Source organism: Jatropha curcas, chromosome 6 (genome assembly GCF_041381405.1).
Source record: "Jatropha curcas cultivar XTBG-Jc1 chromosome 6, XTBG_Jcur_1.0, whole genome shotgun sequence".
Lineage (NCBI taxonomy): Eukaryota > Viridiplantae > Streptophyta > Magnoliopsida > Malpighiales > Euphorbiaceae > Jatropha > Jatropha curcas.
This window is the reverse complement of record NC_143156.1, coordinates 14,573,972-14,593,974: the sequence shown is the minus strand read 5'-3', so window position 1 is coordinate 14,593,974 and position 20,003 is coordinate 14,573,972. Positions and strand designations below refer to the sequence as shown.

General features: G+C 33.2%; 1 protein-coding gene across 4 annotated transcripts; it reads left to right on the top strand.

Moving 5' to 3' along the window:
• The first annotated feature begins 1,161 nt into the window (after positions 1–1,161).
• LOC105641469 (uncharacterized) lies at positions 1,162–18,569 on the top strand. Of its 4 annotated transcripts, none has more exons than XM_020682247.3 (24): positions 1,162–2,079; positions 2,174–2,298; positions 2,384–2,478; positions 2,575–2,805; positions 5,102–5,192; positions 5,988–6,039; positions 6,853–6,918; positions 8,781–8,935; positions 10,090–10,160; positions 10,236–10,430; positions 10,536–10,574; positions 10,747–10,854; positions 12,270–12,359; positions 12,509–12,584; positions 13,643–13,739; positions 13,814–13,883; positions 13,972–14,151; positions 14,232–14,354; positions 15,383–15,466; positions 16,227–16,411; positions 16,600–16,738; positions 17,158–17,217; positions 17,596–17,667; positions 18,123–18,569. In XM_020682247.3, the coding sequence occupies exons 1-24, from the start codon at positions 1,490–1,492 to the stop codon at positions 18,228–18,230; spliced, it is 3,102 nt and encodes a 1,033-aa protein (XP_020537906.1). In that variant the 5' UTR covers positions 1,162–1,489; the 3' UTR covers positions 18,231–18,569. The 4 variants fall into 4 exon arrangements, with proteins under 4 accessions (XP_020537906.1, XP_012081406.1, XP_020537907.1 ...); XM_012226016.4 differs by having other exon boundaries at positions 1,163–2,079; positions 13,975–14,151; XM_020682248.3 differs by lacking the exon at positions 6,853–6,918 and having other exon boundaries at positions 1,163–2,079.
• The last annotated feature ends 1,434 nt before the right edge of the window (positions 18,570–20,003 follow it).

The window sequence follows — 20,003 nt, the reverse complement described above, 5'->3', positions numbered from 1 at the left end:
GGCAACTTTGAAAGAGAAAATGGTATCACGACGCAATCACAGAAAATCCCAAAAAATGCAGACACAAGCCTTTATATAGTAAGAAAAAACCTATGAACCGTTACCAGGAACTGAAGCACCACAATAAGTGAAAGTTCGCCTTTGAAATTCAAAAACATAACTATCATCAAAATGATGGTTACACAACATTTTATCCTGTAATTCCCTGTTGCCTCCTATCCTTGGACTCATAAACCGAATGGGTTGATTTTTAGGCCTAAATATATCTCAGCCAAACACATACCTTTAAAGAAGACTACATCCTGTTTGGTAAATGCCATTTTTCTAGGCCGCTTTCCTCTCAAAACACAACATAGCTCAGACGTTCTCTTGATTGGCTATGTAAATAGAAGAGCTGGTTGTTGCTGGGCATAAATACCATGACTTATAACCCGAACATCAATTATCTCATATTGTCGAGGGGCAGGACATGTGATAAACATCGATTTAACTAGGATTCGAGGATCACTCCCCTTAACAGAACAAAAGGATATGGGCATGATTTCAAGAGATAATGCCCAGATTTCGCTCTCCTGTAATCACGTAACCTACCTCGTACTCTCATCATGTATATAAAGAAAAACTTTTTCTATGAGAAATGATAATGTCACTTTTAATTTATCTAATAGAACTAAAGGACTATTGTTCGTATTACAATTACATTTTTGTGACTATCAATTAGATTGGTTTTTTTATTCTATTGTTAAAGTATATTTATTTACTACAAAAGATTATAATGAAAGTTATTAACAAAAACATATAAATTAATTATAAAACATATAATAGAAGCTATGTGATGATTTTTATAAATGGTTTTTCCTTAAAAAGGAAAATGAAAGCAACTAGTATATAATAAAAACTGTATGAATCAGTATGTTAACATATAACCAAAAAAAAAATTTACTATATTAATAAAATGTGATATAATTTAACCATTCAATCTAAATAAGAAATTATATTTTAATATTATATAAATAAAAATTAGACGGGTATAAAAAATAAACATATAACTATTATAGTTAACATGCAGTGCACATGCTACAAAAGACTATATAGTTTTAAAAATTAATATCGTTAGTAGTGTATTTGGCAAAACGCGGGTGCTACGCATTGGTTACCCCAAAAATTTAGAACACTTTTTTTAGAGTGGAACTCCGTCTGCACAGTACGCGGTGGTCCAAACAGCTTTAAGCCCTAATCCAACTGTCTTTCTGTTTTCCCCTCCCATTCTAATTCTATACGCCCCACTCCTGTTTAAACGGCGCCACATCTTATCCTATTTAAACTCCTTGCCCTAATTCTGCCATCTTTGCTTTCGTTCCCCAGTTGCTCCTTTATCCTTCAACCGCTCCGATTTTTCGAAACTTTGGTTTTTTTTTTTTTTTTTAAAAACAATATTCAGAACAACGCGTATATTCACGCGCCGGCGATAGACCACCGGCAGCACCCTATGTGCTCCATGCGCCTACAAGCTGCCATGTATGCGAGGAGAATTAAGGGAAGAAATCAGAGATGGAGTTCAATGTTTGTGCCACCTAAACATTCGATTAGGCCTAGTTGCATTGATTATGCTTGTTCTAGATCTTTTAGCTATTCAAATGGAGAGAGAAACAATTTTTCGAATGCTACTTTGATACAAAAATACCTATTAGATTCATTCTCATCATCGCAGAGATCCGTTAGGCCTACATGTTTGAACAATTGTCGTCAATTACGCTTGTATAGTTCACAAGGCGATGGGAGGAATACAAGTGAGGGTAAAGAAGCATCTGCATCTGTAAAAGATGGAAACAACTTTGATAATGGAAAGGCTAGTAAAAGAACTGTCAATGGAGAGGCAATTGACTCTGATGCTCATGCTTGGCTTGCCGAACAAGATCAAAAGGAATGGCTTAACAATGAGAAGTTTACTATAGAAAGTAAAAACAAGGAATCCCCTTTTTTGACTACACGTGATAGGTTTAAAAATGAATTTTTGCGAAGGATTGTTCCTTGGGAGAAAATTCATGTTTCATGGGAGACTTTTCCTTACTACGTCAAGTAATTTATCTTATCTTTCAAGTTTTCTAAATTATGAACTTAATTATTATGAAGTAGAAAAAGGTGTAATTTTTGATTCGTGTTATCTTTGCAGTGAGCATAACAAAAGTGTTTTGCTGGAATGTGTTGCTTCCCATTTGAAACACAAAAAGTTTACTACTTTATATGGGTCTCGTTTGACTTCTTCAAGTGGGAGAATACTACTTCAGAGTGTTCCAGGTTCATTACATGCCATCCATTCTGAAATATTTTTGTTGCTGCCTTATTACTGTGTTCATTATCATGATGCTGTTGCTATCTACAGGTACTGAGCTTTATCGGGAGAGAATCGTCAGAGCACTTGCTCGAGATCTTCAAGTTCCATTACTAGTACTTGATAGCAGTGTTCTCGCTCCTTATGTGAGATTAGGAAAATTTTTGAATGAATTTTACAATGTCGTGACGTTTTCTGCATTTGTTTTTTTGTGATTATTTATTCTGTTGATTTTGGGGCAGGATTTTGGTGATGGCTCATCTGAGTGTGAATCAGATGATAACACGGTATCTGGGGAAGAGTCTACCTCAGAGTCAGAGGTTGAGGATGAAAATGATGCAGTTAATGAAGAGGAATGGACAAGCAGTGCAGAGGCTAGATCAGACTGCAGTGATGATGATGCAGCTAACGTGCCGGCAACTGCTGAAGCAGCGCTTAAGAAGCTGAATATCAACCTTGAAGAATTTGCAAAGGTTTGTTTTCTAATTCATTGGTGCTTCAATAGAATTTGGATTAGATGGGATGCAAGACTAGAAGTGATAAATGTTCCAATTTCATACTCTAGTTGAAGCTTAGAAGGTAAATATCAAGTTGGTGATTTGGTTTTGTATTCTGTGTAAACTTGATTAAAAATTAAGACTTCAACCACTAATGAGTCAAATGCAATACATTTTGAATTGCACCAATTGACTGACAAATTCATGTTTTAATATGATCAACCATATGAAGTAGGAATTCTTCAATCAAGATGCTTAACCATGGCATATCAGTAGGCTTCATACAACAATATATTTTCCTTAGTTGGAATCAATCAGTCAGGAGAAGCTTATGATGTGCCTAATTGAGTTCAGGTGTAATTTAAGCTATTAAAGTTAGGCCTTCTTTATGTGCATTGGTTCTCCAATTAGGAGAATACATACCCAGTAAATTGTTTGTGTTGGAGATAGAACTGGGCTTGAGATGGTTATTAGCAGCTTCTTCTTGGGACTGGAGCCTTAAGTTTGAAAGACGTACTTGTGTATATAACCGGAGAATGAACTTGAATGCTTCACATTTGCAGCTTTTTGCTTATAATGAAATTTGTCTGTAGACTCCTGATGCTATAAAATCTGTTCCTTTGAGATTAAGAAATCTGAATTTGCCAAGGTAATTTGAGATGTAGCCACGAATAAATGGGACTATAGTTGCATAACAAAGTTGCAAATCCTGTTAAAGGGAAACAAATATTTCTCCTCTCTATCCTAGTGGCTGAACTCATATAACTTTTCAAGTTGATGATGCATATCTCTGTAAGCCTATAAGTTGTTGCTGACAGGGAGTGTCCTTGATTGAAGTGTGTTGAATCTTCATTGCAATTGTCAACTGTAAAGCCTTTTTTTCTGAAATCATTAGCTGGGAAGTACTAGTAAACTATCTTGTGCATTTGCTATCACTCCCAAAATCTATCTAGAAATCAAGCCAATTTCAATATTCAAAAAAAAAAGAAAAAAAAAAAAAAGAAAAAATTGAAAGCAAGAACTAATTACCAAAAAAAAAAAAAAAAGCACTTGGTTGATTGCTTAATGGTTTAATTTTGCCTTGTAGTGAAGGAGTCAGGTGTTCAAACTCCCAACACCTTCATCCCATTAAAAAAAAAATGTTCTTTTTAAGTTGAAGCTTTTTTTTTTTTCGATTTTTCCTTTCTTATCATTGCTCTCTCTCCCTCTCTCTCTCTCTTTTTCTTTTTCTGTCTTCCAATTAGTGGAAACAAAAAAAATATAACTTTAACTAGCTAACCTAATAGAGCCTTTTCATTAGGAATTAAAGTTGTGCAACCTACTTTGCTGTTGAACTTATCTAATGAAGATATTGTTTCTTCCAAAGCCTGCATGTCCTTTCTCACCATGTCACCTAAAAATAGCTAATTTTTACATCCATAATCTGTTATATTTGTCTTCACAGTCATCTTCACATTCTTGCAGGGTAAATTATACCAATTGTCACCTAATTTTGCACTTAATTTTATTTAGGTCACATATTTTTAATTTGTCATTTTCTAATCATTTAACTTTAATTTGTTTCAATGGGATGTCTCTTATTGGAATCCGGTAATTGGAACAGTAATATGAACACTAAAAATTGCATATATCATAAAAAAATATGATCACGAAGGAATATAAAACAAAAGGAAAAATGCTAAAAAATATAAATGATAGAGTGGAAATTTTTTTTCATTTATTTTTTAAAAACTTGTTTCACATAAATGACATTATTTGTTAAATAAAATTAATAGGTAGATTCAAAATTAATGTATTAGGAGAAATACAAATTGTTTAAAATAAAATTTTTTATTTTTATTACCATGTTAGTATTTCTGATGACGCAATTCTGATGAGTGACCTCCTGTTGAAACAAACATCAAAGTTTAGTGATTAAAAATGACAAATTAAAGTTGTGTGACCTTTATGAAATTAACTGCGAAGTTAGGTGTCCATTAGTGTAATTTACCCCATTCTTGCATGTAGACATAGTTGATCTGAAGATTTTGCATAGATTGGGTACCAAGGGCTTTAACACACTATATAGAATGTATGCTTTTGTATTCTAATTATTAATTATTTGATATTTGATATAAATTGATCTCACCCCTTTCTCACCAACTTGTCAATATGGGAAATTTATTTTCTGGGGCTTGGAACAATTATTTTGCATATTGAATTGTTTTTCACTACTTGTAATAAACTGTAAATTATGATCTAATTTATGCTTTTGAAATTGCTTTCATGGCAGAGAATCTCTGGAGAATCTGACAGTTCCACAGAAACCTTTAAGTCTGCGGATACTAATCCTTCTGATACCCCTAAACGGCCACTTAAGAAGGGTAACATTTCTTGGGCAGCTTTTGCTGACCACCTTTTCTTCTCTATTTTCCATTTAAGAACTTACATGCTTCACAAGTTTGTTCATTCTGAGAATATTAAGGTGCTACTTTTTTTGAGTTTTTAGGATAATCCCTCACCCTCCTTGGTGTACTTCCTTAGTTTTCTTGTCCTGCCTGTTGAAAATGCATGGTGGTTTACTTGCATAAATGTTCTGGCAATGCATCTGTCGTGTAATGTTCTAATGGTTTGGTTATGTGTAAAGGCAATCCTGTATTATCTGTTGGGAGGACTTTTATGTGCTTTGAAGCTTCCCTTGTTCCATTTCATCTGTTTGGGCATATGATGCCTTAGGTTATATCTTGCTTATTCTCCCCTCTATCTCCTTTTGTGTTCTCATAGTATTTAGATTTTTATGTTTATAATTAAGTTGGCTGCAAAGTCCTGGAAGTTGATAGAGTGCTAGTTCTGTATTGATTTGCTACCACAGTAAGTGGTTGCCTACTTGCATGATTGGAGTGGAGGTAGAAACATGTTGTTGTAATGAATTTGAATTATTTATGGCCCCAGTGGAGCCACTTCATTTAAGATGATTATTATGTCTTTTTTATCAAATCCAAATCTCAGCATTTAACCAATGGAACTTTAAGTTGATTATATCATTTAAATTCACAGAAATATTAGATCTACTTGGGGGATTTCTGATATGGGTATTGAAGTAGTCTTAATTTTAGACTTATCATCATCTTCTCTGTTCATTCATTTAAATGTGTTCTTGTTACGTCGTCTTTCACCAGGTGATCGTGTGAAGTATATTGGGCCTTCTGTATGCATTGAAGCTAATGACAGGTATTTGGCTTTGTTCTACAAGAGTTAATGTGTTGAAAAAATTTAATATTTAGAATCAATTTGTTAATTCTGTATAGCTCAATGTAATAGCTAATATCATCTTACCCCATCAAATTTGGTAGTTTGGCAAAGAGGTTAAAAGTTTTATAAATTTGGAATATGATCTGCTGCTTTACAACTACTGAGATTAGTTTATTACAATGAAATATTCAACAAGAAATGCACACAACTTTATTGCACATGGTTCAGATTGGGTTGGTTGAGTGGTTGTGTTCTGGCTGCATGCCTTGGTGCCTGCTGGCCAGTGAGCTGGAGCGTTGTGGTAATATAATCACAGAGCATTATACGTAAATGAATGTGTAGTGTCTATTGCAGGATGTATGACAAATCTTAAGTATTTGAGCTGCTACTTTGTATATGCCTGTTTTTCTTGCTACTTCTTATATGTTGTTTGACTTGCTACTCTGTATTGTCTTGTCATCATTGATACAACTGTTGATGCAATTGTTCTTACCTTTTGGGATTTTGCTTTGTATTGTTTAATCATTTTTCTATTTCTCAACCTAATGCTCTTGAGTTTTGTATGCATTATCAGGATAGGTCTTTCCTTTTCTGTTTATTGTAAAGAGTATGTCATGTATTACATCCAAGCTTGCAAATTTTGTCTGAAATTTGGAATTCAGACTGCTAAGCTATTAATTAGTTTGAATTGGGTATATTGGCTTGCAATCATGTGATGGGAGGGTCTTGTCCATGGTCTTTCAAAAATCATGTAGCACAAACTCATCCATCACATACACTTTGACATCACAGGATCATATTGGGCAAGATACCGACATCTCATGGTCTGAAAAATGCTTATACCATTATGCGTGGCAGGTAGGTTGGTAAGTTGTCTTGATGTCTAGAAAATGCAAAATGTTCATTCTAGGGTTGGCGTTTTATTGGAATTACATTGTTTATGGCTCTTCATTTTCAATCAAGTATCCATGGTGGCTCCTAGTGTGTTAACATCGTATTATTTGTAGTGATCTTATGTTGCATTATTAATGCCCTTTGTGGGTGGATTATTAATTTAAGTCCTACAGAAATAAGGGTGGTCCTTGCCTGCCTTGCCTTGTTCTTTTTCTCCACTATTTTGAATTAATCCTATCCTGATACTTTCTAGAAAGTGTATGTGTATTAATTAATTTCTAAAGGTTATTAAAAGGTAAATTGCATGCTATCCTACAATTCTCTATATTTCCCAACTGGAATGAAATATCCATCGATTACCCAGGCATTCATGGTAATTTTCTTTAAACTGACAATCATCCTACATCCCCACCTATAATTAAAGATTCATCAATTTTCCTACTGTATATGATAATTTCGTTTCAGTGGACAATTTCTTGAGTGCTATGTGATTTGAAAGCCTTTGTCATCTTTTTATTGCTATATGCTACTGACTTTCAAGGTGAAGTTAGAAGTTCAAAGAATAGATTCTGTGGAGAAAGATGGCAAGATGCGTGTATTTAATCAAATCAAAGCCAACATATAGGTTTTGAACCTTTAGAAACATGCATTAGTCATACATGCAGACATTTGTGTTAAGGTATCTAGTAAAAGAAACATTTGTTTCTGTATTTTTATTTTTATAAGCTTCTTATGGAAGTAATTTTTCTCAATGCTGATGGAAAAACGTTGAGAAAGAAATAGTAAGACCTTCATATGGTGTTTCATTGTTGCTAAAAGTGTGCTTGAAGTGAGAGGTGAATAATTTGCTTGCCCTAGTGCCTTGACTGGGATCTGGAATGCAATTTCCAATAGGTGCGGCGGGCACAAGGCACCAGAAAGGCGTGCCTCAAAAGCCTACCACTAGTGAGCTCCTACTAGCAGAGATTACTATCACTAGGCTCGATTGTCCATAATCTACCAAAATTCATCATTTGTGTTGCTGAACACCACTTCCACACCCTTTCATTTATGACATTAATGCACCTTGAATCTCTCCCTATCTTATTTAAAGTTTTCCTTTTGTTCTCTAACCTTCCTCTGTCTCCTGTTTCTGTTAATTTTTCTAAACAAGCATACTGGAAAGAATGTTACATACCTAGATAAATACAACCACAAGTTTTTGTCTTGACTATAGAAACATGATTTATGCGAACATGTGCACAGATATAGTTAAAAATGTTACTTTTATTATATATTTGGATGATAGTGTATGATCATAATTACCATTGTTAATGACACTGTCTGTTCTCAAAAGTGTTGTGGTTTAAACAAGTGAATTTATGTTTCTGGTCAGTCTGTGTTCATTTTGTGTACTCTTTTATTGTGGTTAGATTGTTAACTTTAGATTGATGCCCTGAAGATTCGTATGATTTTCTGAGGCTTTATCTTTGATGAATTGTCTATTTTAAATAGGAATTCTCAATTTTCAGCATCTCTTATGAATAGTCTCTAGATGCTATTGTTTGAGTCATGCAATGTGGACATCATTACTGTCAATTGTTTGTGTTAATCTATCTATCTTTGAAATTGGCATACCACTAGAGACTTGAAGTTATTCAGACTTTTTAAATGCTATGAAACTTCTTTGAAGATTAAACATCGAGTCTTGGACTACATGCCAAGTGTATTTGAACATCACCTATGGAAGCACAATACTCGAGCGAAACCACATTGTGGATATTTTCAAATTTCCTGCATTATGATATTAACATCTGCAGTTTAATAGAAGTTTATTACATTTTCAGGCCTTTATCAAGTGGTCAACGTGGGGAAGTATATGAGGTGAATGGAGATCGAGTTGCTGTTATTTTGGACGTCACTAGTGATAGCAAAGAAAGTAAAGAGAGTGATGAGAAGCTTAAAGAGCAGGCTGCAAAAGCACCAGTTTATTGGATAGATGGTAACTGCTTGTTTCAATGATTATTAATCACGTAAATGGGAAAAAAAAAAATTTATTTCACCTGCATGAAAAATTGAGTTGGATCTGCAGTGAACATCTGGACATGTGAAATTGCTATATCAAGAGTTAAAAACAATATTTTGTTACTTGCAGATGACATGTTACCCTATTTATTGTTTTTGTTAAATCTTTCTAGTTCTACATACATAGACAAAAGGAAAGGGCATAACTTTTTCCCCATTTGGTTAGCTGGAATAGCAAATGAATTCAAATGTATTTCTTCTTCACTGTTGCTTTCTTTTGAATTGCTTGTCCCCTGCAAATAGTTTGAACCGTGCAAATGCATGTTTTTATGAATGGAGGAAATTTTATTAAGATAGTAAATGAGAGAGTACAATAAGGATGATAGGTGTCCCATGGGAGAAATGATTTATTTGAAAAAGAAAAAAAAAAAAAAAAAGAACTGCTGCAAGAAACTATCTAGAGCAAAACTACTCTCCCAGCCTTCCAATGTAAGCTAAAGAAATGCTTTTCAATGTTCCAGATGCAGACACTGCAGAAATAATAAAAAAAAAAAAAATGCAGATTAACCGTTTAGAAAAATAGAGCAATTACATGGTTATGTTTTCTACTCTTTACTGATAATTTTAAGTGAGAATATGGTTGGAGTTGTGAAGCTTATCATATTCTGGATATGCTTTTAAATTTCATATTATCTGTTCCATTCTTACATAACTATATTATAGAAATTAGGTTGAATATTGTGAGTTCCTTTTGTTACATTTTTGTGCATGCAGTTCTTATATTTTTATGGTTTAGAAAAAGGAAATGAGGATAGAGGAAGGGAAATTTTCTGGCATTCAAGTCATAAAGGTTTTTATTTCTGACTTCTAAGTATGAGTCTGAAGAAGTCCTCCATCAGAATTTTTTGATATATCAGATCCGAGGCATTGGCCTTCTTTTTCTTCTTATTTTAAATAGTAGTGTCGGTGTTGTATGTTATTCTTTCTTTATGATAGGATGTGCCTCCTAATTTGTTGTATTATATTTTTTTAAGACATATTTGAGAAATTAAAATTAGATCAACTGTAACTTCAAACATGAGTATTTTTTGCTTACATATAAATATTCTGAGGAGTTCCTCTTATTTATAGTTAAGGAGATTGAGCATGATCCTGACACTGAGGCAGAAGATTGCTACATTGCAATGGAGGCTTTATGTGAGGTATGCTTTTAACTTCACGTTTATATCCAACTAGAGTATTCTTGTTTCACTCTTGCTTCTTCCTTCTATCTGCAGGTTTTGCATTCCGTGCAACCCTTGATTGTGTATTTTCAAGATTCTTCCCTGTGGTTGTCTAGAGCAGTTCCCAAGTCGAATCGCAGCTATTTCGTACATAAGGTGCAGGAAATGTTTGACCAAATATCAGGCCCAGTTGTTTTGATATGTGGCCAGAACAAAGTTGAAACAGGGTCAAAGGAGAAAGAAAATTTTGTAAGCTTCAAAAGTTCAATACTATGGCATATGCATGCATGTTGAAAGCATTTGTTTCATTTTTTATAACCTGAAAGTAACTCTTTTCCCTTTCAATTTAAACAGACAATGATACTCCCAAATTTTGGCCGTCTTGCTAAGCTGGTACGTCTTGTAAAATTTTTGAGAATGTTATGCTTTGAGACATTCAATGTGACATATGTATATATGGCAATTTCTCAGCTTGTCCCCTTCCCGTGCCCCCCTTTTTCTCCCTTTCCTTCCCTTTTCCTTCCTTCTATCTAAGCATTTAACTCGAACTGTTAATATCCTCCAGCCTCTCTCATTGAAGCGCCTTACTGAGGGACTCAGAGCGACAAAAAGGCCTGATGACAACGAAATATATAAGCTCTTCACTAATGTTTTGTCTGTAGATCCCCCAAAGGTAAGTATTATCAAGCGATTTAAAATATAAATTGAAAGTGATGTTTGGTTTATGCTAGGTTAAATAACTAGGTCAGAAATGTTAGTTCTGATGCTTTTGTTGGGTGAATTCAATATGTTTCCCTCCCCCTTTCATTCAGTTGATGCTTGACAGTTGGCAGTGATCTAAGAAGGGTGGAGATGCAAAATACCTTATTTTAGGAAGGGAAAGAGATTGTTTTGATGGGTTAGGTGTTAGAGCTTTTTTATGAGAATGGTTGAAGCTTCTTCCCATTATTTATTAGATGCCGAAAGGGATTACTCACAATCTTTGGAGCCATTGTACAAAGGTTTCACCTGTTCTTTCTCACCACCTCGACGCATCTTGTCAATGTTGGTTTTTATTGGTGTCCTCATTGCTATGCTTCTTGTAATTAGGAAAAAGTCATTCTTTATTGTGCCATTGCAATTGAGAGCCAATGGAGTTTGAAGCTCCAAGATGAGGTGATTTAATTCAATCGAGAGCTTCATCTTTGTGGCAATTCCTCAATAGTGTTTGTTGAGTTTATTCTGGAAGATTCTTAATCGTTGCTAGAATTTTCCTGACTGAATGGTGTGGAATACCTTTATTGGAGCTGAACTGTTTATTGCCAGAATAGCAAGCAGAGTTTGCTGCTCTTTATCTCCTTGTATGATAGTCCAAGCTTTTGAAATATGTGCTTTGCATAACTTCTACATCATCTCAGCTAACCCATCCCACTTTGATAGCCTTTTTTTCCCATTGCTAAATAGCAGCGTGTATACTCTGTTTTTGTTCTAATATACTTGAAACTCAAACTCTAAGGATAGGTTTGGTGAGTCGTAATGGAATGCATTGTAATATGATCAAATAAATTTGAGTGCAAACTTACACCACAAATTCACTGGATTACATTGCATTCGATTCCATTATGGCTTGCCAAACGTAGCATTAGAGGCTAAGGGTGCTTTTTTTTTTTTTTTTTTTTTCAATTTAAACTCTGTTGACTCTGACTCACATTTTCTTTACTAAAACTATGTTGTTTGTGAACTCCACACACCAAGGAATTGCTTTCTCTATGTTGTTTGGGAACTCCCTGTTGCTTTCTCTTTTTCCATGACTGTTCAATGTGAACAAATTTTGTTTTGAGGTTTAAAAGCTTTTTTGCTTGGTGAGTTGGGCTTAGTATGCTGAATCATGCTTTTTGCAACAATAATATACAGTGAAACTACAATTGAAACTTATCTCAATTATGGACATTATGATGTGGGAAGAACTTATTGCTATCAAACCACATACGCTGTCTAAAGAATTGGGTTTTCTATGATCTTTTATAATGTAATTTACATATTTTTCTTTTAGTCTTTTGTGGGTTGTGTATCTTGTTGATTGATATCGATTTTTTGCTGCTTTTGCAGGAGGAAGATCTTCTTAGAACATTCAATAAACAGATTGAAGAGGACAGGAGAATTGTAATATCTAGGAGCAATTTAAATGAACTATATAAGGTATGGAGTTGAAGGCCTCATGGAATTATTGCAATTTTTTATGTGGAGTGGTTTTGGTTTAATTGCAAATTGTTCTAAGCAATTTGTTGCATGTCCTGTTGTGCATTGTTGAAATTTGATTGGTAACTAACTGATGTATATAACTGCAGGTTCTTGAAGAAAATGAAATGTCTTGCATGGATCTATTGCATGTAAATAGTGATGGTGTAGTACTGACAAAGCGGAGTAAGAAACTATATCCTGTTTTAATCAATTCAGATTATGATCACAATGTTGCTTCCACATTTCAATATGATGATTGTTTTGGTATTGGTAATGAATGTACTCACAATGACTAGGAAAAGAAAAGGTTGATATGGAAAGACAGACAAACAAACTGCATATTATAGTGATATCAATCCTAATGAGTGAATACGATGAAAAAGGAGGATTGAAGAAACAACTCTTGTTACAGATAGACTAGTCTCACCCGAGTTTGTTAACTTTTAGAAATCATGTCTTGAATTATTGTTTAGTATTTAATTGCAAGGCCAAATTGTAGTGATCCATTGAACTTACTTTGTCAGCGATTGGCTCATCACATGCCAAAATAAGTGTACTTTTGTAGTTGAACTCTGCCTGTAGCATGATTTTAGAAAATGACTACATATTATGGGGATATTAAATTATTAATCCCAGCGAGTGGATAGGATGAAAAAGTAGATCTGAAAAAACAAAATCTTGTTATAGATAGACTAGTCTCACCTAAGTTTGTTAACTTCTAGAATTCATGCCTTGAATTATATTTTAGTTATTGAACTGCAAATTGAAATAAATAAGTGTACTTCTCCAGATTCACCTGTAGCATGATTTTAGAAAATAACCATTTGTACGGTACCTCACAAAACATTAAATTCTCTTAATTCTGATACTCAAAGTTGAAAGCCTATAAGAATAGCTACATAATCAAGTCCTTATAGGCACAAAAAACACTTTTCCTTGCAAAAGATTTGAAATGGTGGTAGATAAACATTCTGAAACCAAATCTTAGCAGACGAGTTTGAAATGAAACCTTTTCAATGAGTATTTCTAGTTTATACTCAAATAAGTTGTAATGCTAATTCATGAGTTTTGTCTTCATTGAATTAATCTATCTAAGAAAACATCATAAAAGCTAAAATTAAAATATCAAGTATGAAACTCATGATGGTTACTGTCTTTTGGGGAAAAAAAGTAATCAAGCTAATAATGAATTGAGAAGTTCAACTGCACAAATGATGACAATATGTTTTCTTTTGTTGCAGAAGCTGAAAAAATTGTTGGTTGGGCTAAGAATCATTACCTGTCATCTTGCTTGGTTCCATCCATAAAAGGAGAAAGATTGATTTTGCCTCGTGAAAGGTATGAATATTTACGCTGTTACATTGGTCAATATTTTATCATCTTGATTCTTATTGCTGTCTTTTATTTTGAAGCCTTGAAACTGCAATTATGAGGTGGAAGGAGCAAGAAACATCATCTCAAAAGACGGCGTTAAATTTGAAGGCATGCGTTGCGATTTACTCTTTTGATTCTTTAGAGCTGTTTAAACTTTTGTAATTATTCTTTTATTTCTAATAGATTGAAATTTCAGCAGAACCTTGCAAAGGATGAGTACGAGAGCAACTTCATTTCAGCTGTGGTGCCTCCTGGTGAAATTGGTGTCAAGTTTGATGATATAGGTGCTCTTGAAGATGTAAAGAAGGCATTGAATGAACTTGTTATTCTTCCTATGAGGAGACCAGAGCTTTTTTCTCATGGAAATTTGCTGCGGGTAATGATTTTATTCATAAATTTTATGATTGAAAATCAATGAGATTGTTTTCAGTATATGATTGTCTCAAGTTTTTTCAGCCCTGCAAAGGAATATTACTTTTTGGGCCTCCTGGAACTGGGAAAACCCTTCTTGCCAAAGCACTTGCAACAGAGGCTGGTGCAAACTTTATCAGCATAACTGGTTCAACTCTTACATCAAAGGTATGCGAAATGCTGTGTCATGTTCTTTGAATATTGACTTTCTCTGTGATCCAATTCCTTATCCCAGACACGTTTTTTTTCATTATCTGTTTACATTTATCTGGAATGGTTTCAGTAATAACAGTGCATGTAAAACAACTCCCTCTCTTTTAGGGAAGGTAAAGATTCACTAAAAATGTTAAAGAGTTTAAAATTCTGTTCTGTTACTTGGTAGAAGGGAGTACGAACATTCTGTCAAGCTAAAGTAATTCCTCGTTTTAATTATTGCATTGATTCTGATATACAAGTTCATGACTTTTGCAAGATGATACCTTGTCAAATTTTTCTAGTAACTTACCGCACATTTGAAGTTTCGTCATTCCTGTCCTTAAATAATCGCCAATAAGTACAACAGTGGTTCCTTTTGACCTATTTGGTTTCTTTTCTTAACCAAATATAGATTTCTAAGGTGAACCAATCCTTCCATCCAAAAGGCAATCTGTATAAAAAAATTGTTCAGATAAAAAGAAAAAATATCCTGAACTAATCAGTTTTAATCAATTATATTGTCTTAGTGATTTGCTGACTTTCTTTGTAATTCTGATGACTAAGAAAGCCTTCATTATAAGCTTGTAACTCGTAGGATAAAAGAACATCCTGATATATTTCAAGTATAAGCAATCATTTGAAGGCAATATTATGAAGTTTTGTGATGGTAAATAAATGGGAGGTCGAGAAATTGCAATTATTGTCAACATTAGTTCAACAATGACTTCAAATGATGAAATCCCAATATGTATATGAAACCCAAAACGCGAAACATATGTATTGGTGTTTCTGCATGACAGTCAAACTGCATGGTCTTGGAAAAAATTAATATACAGGAATCATAAAATAGGAGAAGATGATTAGTTAATTTTTTTACTTATCTTCCATTAATGATAGGAACACAAAAGCATTTGAGAGTTTTTATGTTTTGTAATAAAAATTTTCCATATTTACTTTGGTTGTATATATGATATTTACTTTTCCTTTTCTTCTTCCCATAGTGGTTTGGAGATGCTGAAAAGCTTACGAAGGCTTTATTTTCCTTTGCCTGCAAACTGGCTCCAGTCATTATATTTGTTGACGAGGTGAATCTCTCTCTCTCTCTCTCTCTCTCTCTCTCATTAAAATATGGGCAAATTACACCATATTGTTCAAAATTTGAACATACATTTCACTAAAATCACAATCCACCTTGAGCTTGTGCTATGAAGTGCCTATATATGTGTCAAGTGCATAGATATATGAAGTTTAATTGGACTTTATAATATGTAAATGTATCATAGGATTGCATGAAAATAGAAATAAGTACACTATTAAAAAAATGAAGTGGCATGAGAAATTCTTACTCCATTGCAAGATCCAAGAAAAGGAATAAAGAAAGCTAAAAGTTCACCCAATACTGAAACTGAAATATGTGAAAGAAACAAATTATCCACCATTGATCCCTTGTCTTCTCTTTTCAGTTCTCCTAAAATTGTCTCATTAAACTTTCTAAACACATGTCAATCAGATCAGAAGTAATTGCTTATCACTAGGATAAATTATTAAAGTGTCATAGAAAAAAGTATGCTTAGAGCGCATATAATGTTAATGATGTAGAGAAATGGATTGTATATGCTACTGCTGTGCTCAATCATGTGCCTGTAGATATCTCCGTGATAAATTCATAAAATGGTGCTTGGAAAATACTATTGTTATTCTCTTCATAGTTGTGGTAAATTTGACAACATATATTGCAGTCTTTTGCTTTGATATTTTGAAACAAGATTGCTTATTTGGTACATTATGGTTCAAAATTGCTATTACATTTGGAAAAATGTTGTTTGCTGGATTATGTCTATATAGGTGGACAGTTTGCTTGGTGCTCGTGGTGGTTCTTTTGAGCATGAGGCTACTAGAAGAATGAGAAATGAATTTATGGCAGCATGGGATGGATTGAGGACAAAAGACAGCCAAAGAATTCTCATCCTTGGTGCCACAAATCGGCCATTTGATCTTGATGATGCTGTAATTCGCCGTTTACCGAGAAGGTGAGATCACATAAGGAAATGTCTTTCTTAGTAGTGTTATGGAATATAGACTTGGCAGTCCTTTCCATGTAAAATCACTCATGAATCCTAGTGTTCTGTCTGGTCGAAATTTTTTTCTTTTTCAAAATTTTCTCTATTTATGCTAATGATAATATTGCTTATGTGATAATATTTGGTTTACTGATTAGGATATATGTGGACCTACCGGATGCTGAAAACCGAATGAAGATTCTGAAAATATTTCTTGCTCAAGAGAATTTGGAACCTGATTTTCAGTTTGACAAACTCGCAAGTGCAACCGAGGGATATTCTGGCAGTGATTTGAAGGTAATGTACCAATAGTCATGTACCGTTTGGAATAAATCCATATAGAATGCTTTTCATTTGCAAATGAATTTCATTAAAAAATAATTTCTAATGAATTTACATGTTTGTATTAGTTATAGAATTCATTAACAAAAAGCTAACTTTAATGTCTGTACTTTTGAGTTCATTGGCTTGTATCTTGTTAAAATTAGACTTCATTTGCAAATTTTTATGAATTTTGGTAGAATTTTGTTCAAGTATAACTAAATCCAAAGAATTAAAAAGGTAGAAAGTGTAAATTTTTATTTATACGAAACACGAATATATGTTAAATGAATTTCAAAAATTTTATGCAAATCATTTATAACAAATAAGCTTTTTAGATTAAATTGAGATAATCATTTTCTAATGTCTCATACTGTTATACGCTTGTTTTGTAGAACCTCTGTATTGCTGCAGCATATAGACCAGTCCAGGAACTTCTAGAAGAGGAAAGGAAGGTACATTTTCTATCTAATATGTGTTGAAGATGTGTATTCTTGTCCCATCAATGCTTCTGTAGAGGGTGTAGCCATACTTCCAAGTGGGTTTGTTCGAGTGACTGCACTGGACAAAGTGCTTAATTTTATAGTTTAATCTTAGTTGCAATGATGTTTCTGCTCTTGAATTTTCTCATGTTTATTTCAATCTGAAAATGGGGCAAAGAGCTTTGTTTCTGCATGCAGAATAGTAAATGTATAAAAGCATTTTATGATCAATGGGAACATGCGAACAAGTTATATTTGCTGTGGGGACAATTTGCATATTTTGTCTATGGTTAAGGCTGTTTACGCCCTTCTGCTTATGTTCTGATGTATTGGTTGCTTTTTCCCCCATAGGGTTACAAGGATGGTGTTGCTTCAGCTTTAAGGCCACTTAGTTTGGATGATTTTGTTCAGTCAAAGACAAAGGTAATAGTTGAATTTAATTACTACTAGTACTGTCAGCAGTGAATTATTTCCATTTAGTCTAATGCGCAACAGTAATGATCAATTGACCTTGCATATTGACTGCTCCTGAATTTTTCTGAATTTTTTATCAGAGTCATTAATTATACTGTGAAGAACAATTGCTTTGTTTGCCGAAGTCCGTAGCGACTTTGTCATGTGTATTTACCATTTATTTTGATCACATGTAATCAGCAAAATGATCATATTCCGGCTTTCACCGTTATTTAGTTCATGGTTTATACCTGGTGCTGTACTTGCTTTTTTAGTTTGTTCGGCAATATGTGGGTTAGACATTCTGTTTGCAACTTGAATTTTGGCTCAAGTATTTATGGTTTTGATACTACAACTAATTATGTGTTTAATCTTGTTTGAGAAAAATATTAATTGTCAAATTGGTATATGTTTCCTGTATGTAGGTGGGTCCATCAGTTGCCTATGATGCTACAAGCATGAATGAACTAAGGAAATGGAATGAACAATATGGAGAAGGCGGAAGCCGGAGAAGGTCACCATTTGGTTTCTGAAAAGTATAATGATCAGGTAGCTCTGTCAAAACATGTATTCTTTTGGGGGGAAAATGAAAGAAAGAACCTGTTCTCACGGCCTGAATTCATCAGAAGACATCTACCATTCTTAACATTGAGGAACCCACAGTGCAATCATTTTAGTGAAAGCAGCCTATAGAACCTTCCCCCCCAAATTTTGTAGGCCAACACCATCTCTATGTACATTAGTAATTTAGCAGTACTAACATCACACAGGGCAAGGAAAAATAATCTGTATGAATTGAGCGTTAGCCCCTCTGATTTTTTTAGCTGAATTTATTAAGTTAATTTTAATTATATTTCTCAGTTGCCTTGATAGTGTATAGTCCAGTGTGTAAGTGATTGTGGTAGATAGTGCAGGAAAAAAAAATGGTAGATTAACTTAAGTTTGGCATTGTGTTTTTATTTATTAAGTGTATCTGGTTAGAATTTTTTGCTGAAAAAAAGAAAAAGAATGTTTATATATATGATATCATGCTCATTTATTGAAAATAAAATTGAATGAATGTTTACTTGGCTTGGATTAATCATGTTCGCGTGGGATGAGTTGCATAATTTTGCTTAAGTGGTGCATGGGCAAATTGAACTAATTTTTTTGAAAGTTAAAAAAGAAAAAATTATAGTTGTATCTCTTTGCTCCATCCTTGCATTTTAGAAAATACACTACACCTATGGTTTAGGTCGTTACAATAACTATGTGCTTCTATTCATTATTTTCATTTTCAAAGAGCAAGCTAATAAAATATTTGACATTCCAATGAGAGAATGAGATATATGTCAATAATATGCTTTTCACTATAATCACTTCCTCTTATCCATGAAAATTTCTTGCGTTTCTCTGGATTTTCTTCTTTCAAAATGATCGGCAAAAGTGAGAAGCATTTCCCTCTTAATTGTGGTGTCTTTTTTAGTTAGGATTAACATTGTCATTTCATAGGGTTTTAACGTCTAAAAATGCAAAAATTAGACGAAAATACATGCCAATGTATATATAGTAGTGTATTTTCTAAAATATAAGATAAAATAATTAATAAAATACAAGATAGAGTAATTAATTTGGTTAAAATATAAAGATATAATTATAATTCTCCCCAATTAAAAATTTAAATTCTTTTGACTTGTTGGGCTACCTCCCCTTTAATTTTTTGTATCCACTCCAAAGAAGAGATAAAAGTTTAAACACCTCTTCAAATAATTACATTTTAAAGATTTAGTTATCATATCTTTTTCGGAAACAGATATTTGTACAAATAATTATAAAATTTAGATATGTAAGATATTGTTGGCTTTAACCAAAATTCATCCCATCCTGAATTTTAACAGGATTCACATGGTTTTATATCTAAGAGAAGCCAAAGGGGGAGTTGATTATTTTGACATTTAGATTAAATGAATAGTTTTATTTAAAAATAAATAAATTAATCACACAAATTAAAATCAATGCAAAACAAATTAAAATGTTTCTGTTATGAAAATTTTTATAGATTTAAAAGCTAAATAATAAATTTTAAAAAATTCATTAGGACTAAACTTATCTAGGCTCAGTTGATAGATCTATATAGGTCAATCCAATTCAATTGTATAAATTATTCTTTGTACACAAAAGAAATAGAATATTAAATTAAAATTAGTTAATATAGTGAAAAATTATGAACGGACAAATAAAAATACTTAAGTGGGGGAAAAACAGAAATAATATTAAATTTCAAAATTATTAATATACAAATTTTAAAAAGATTGCATGAGGGTATG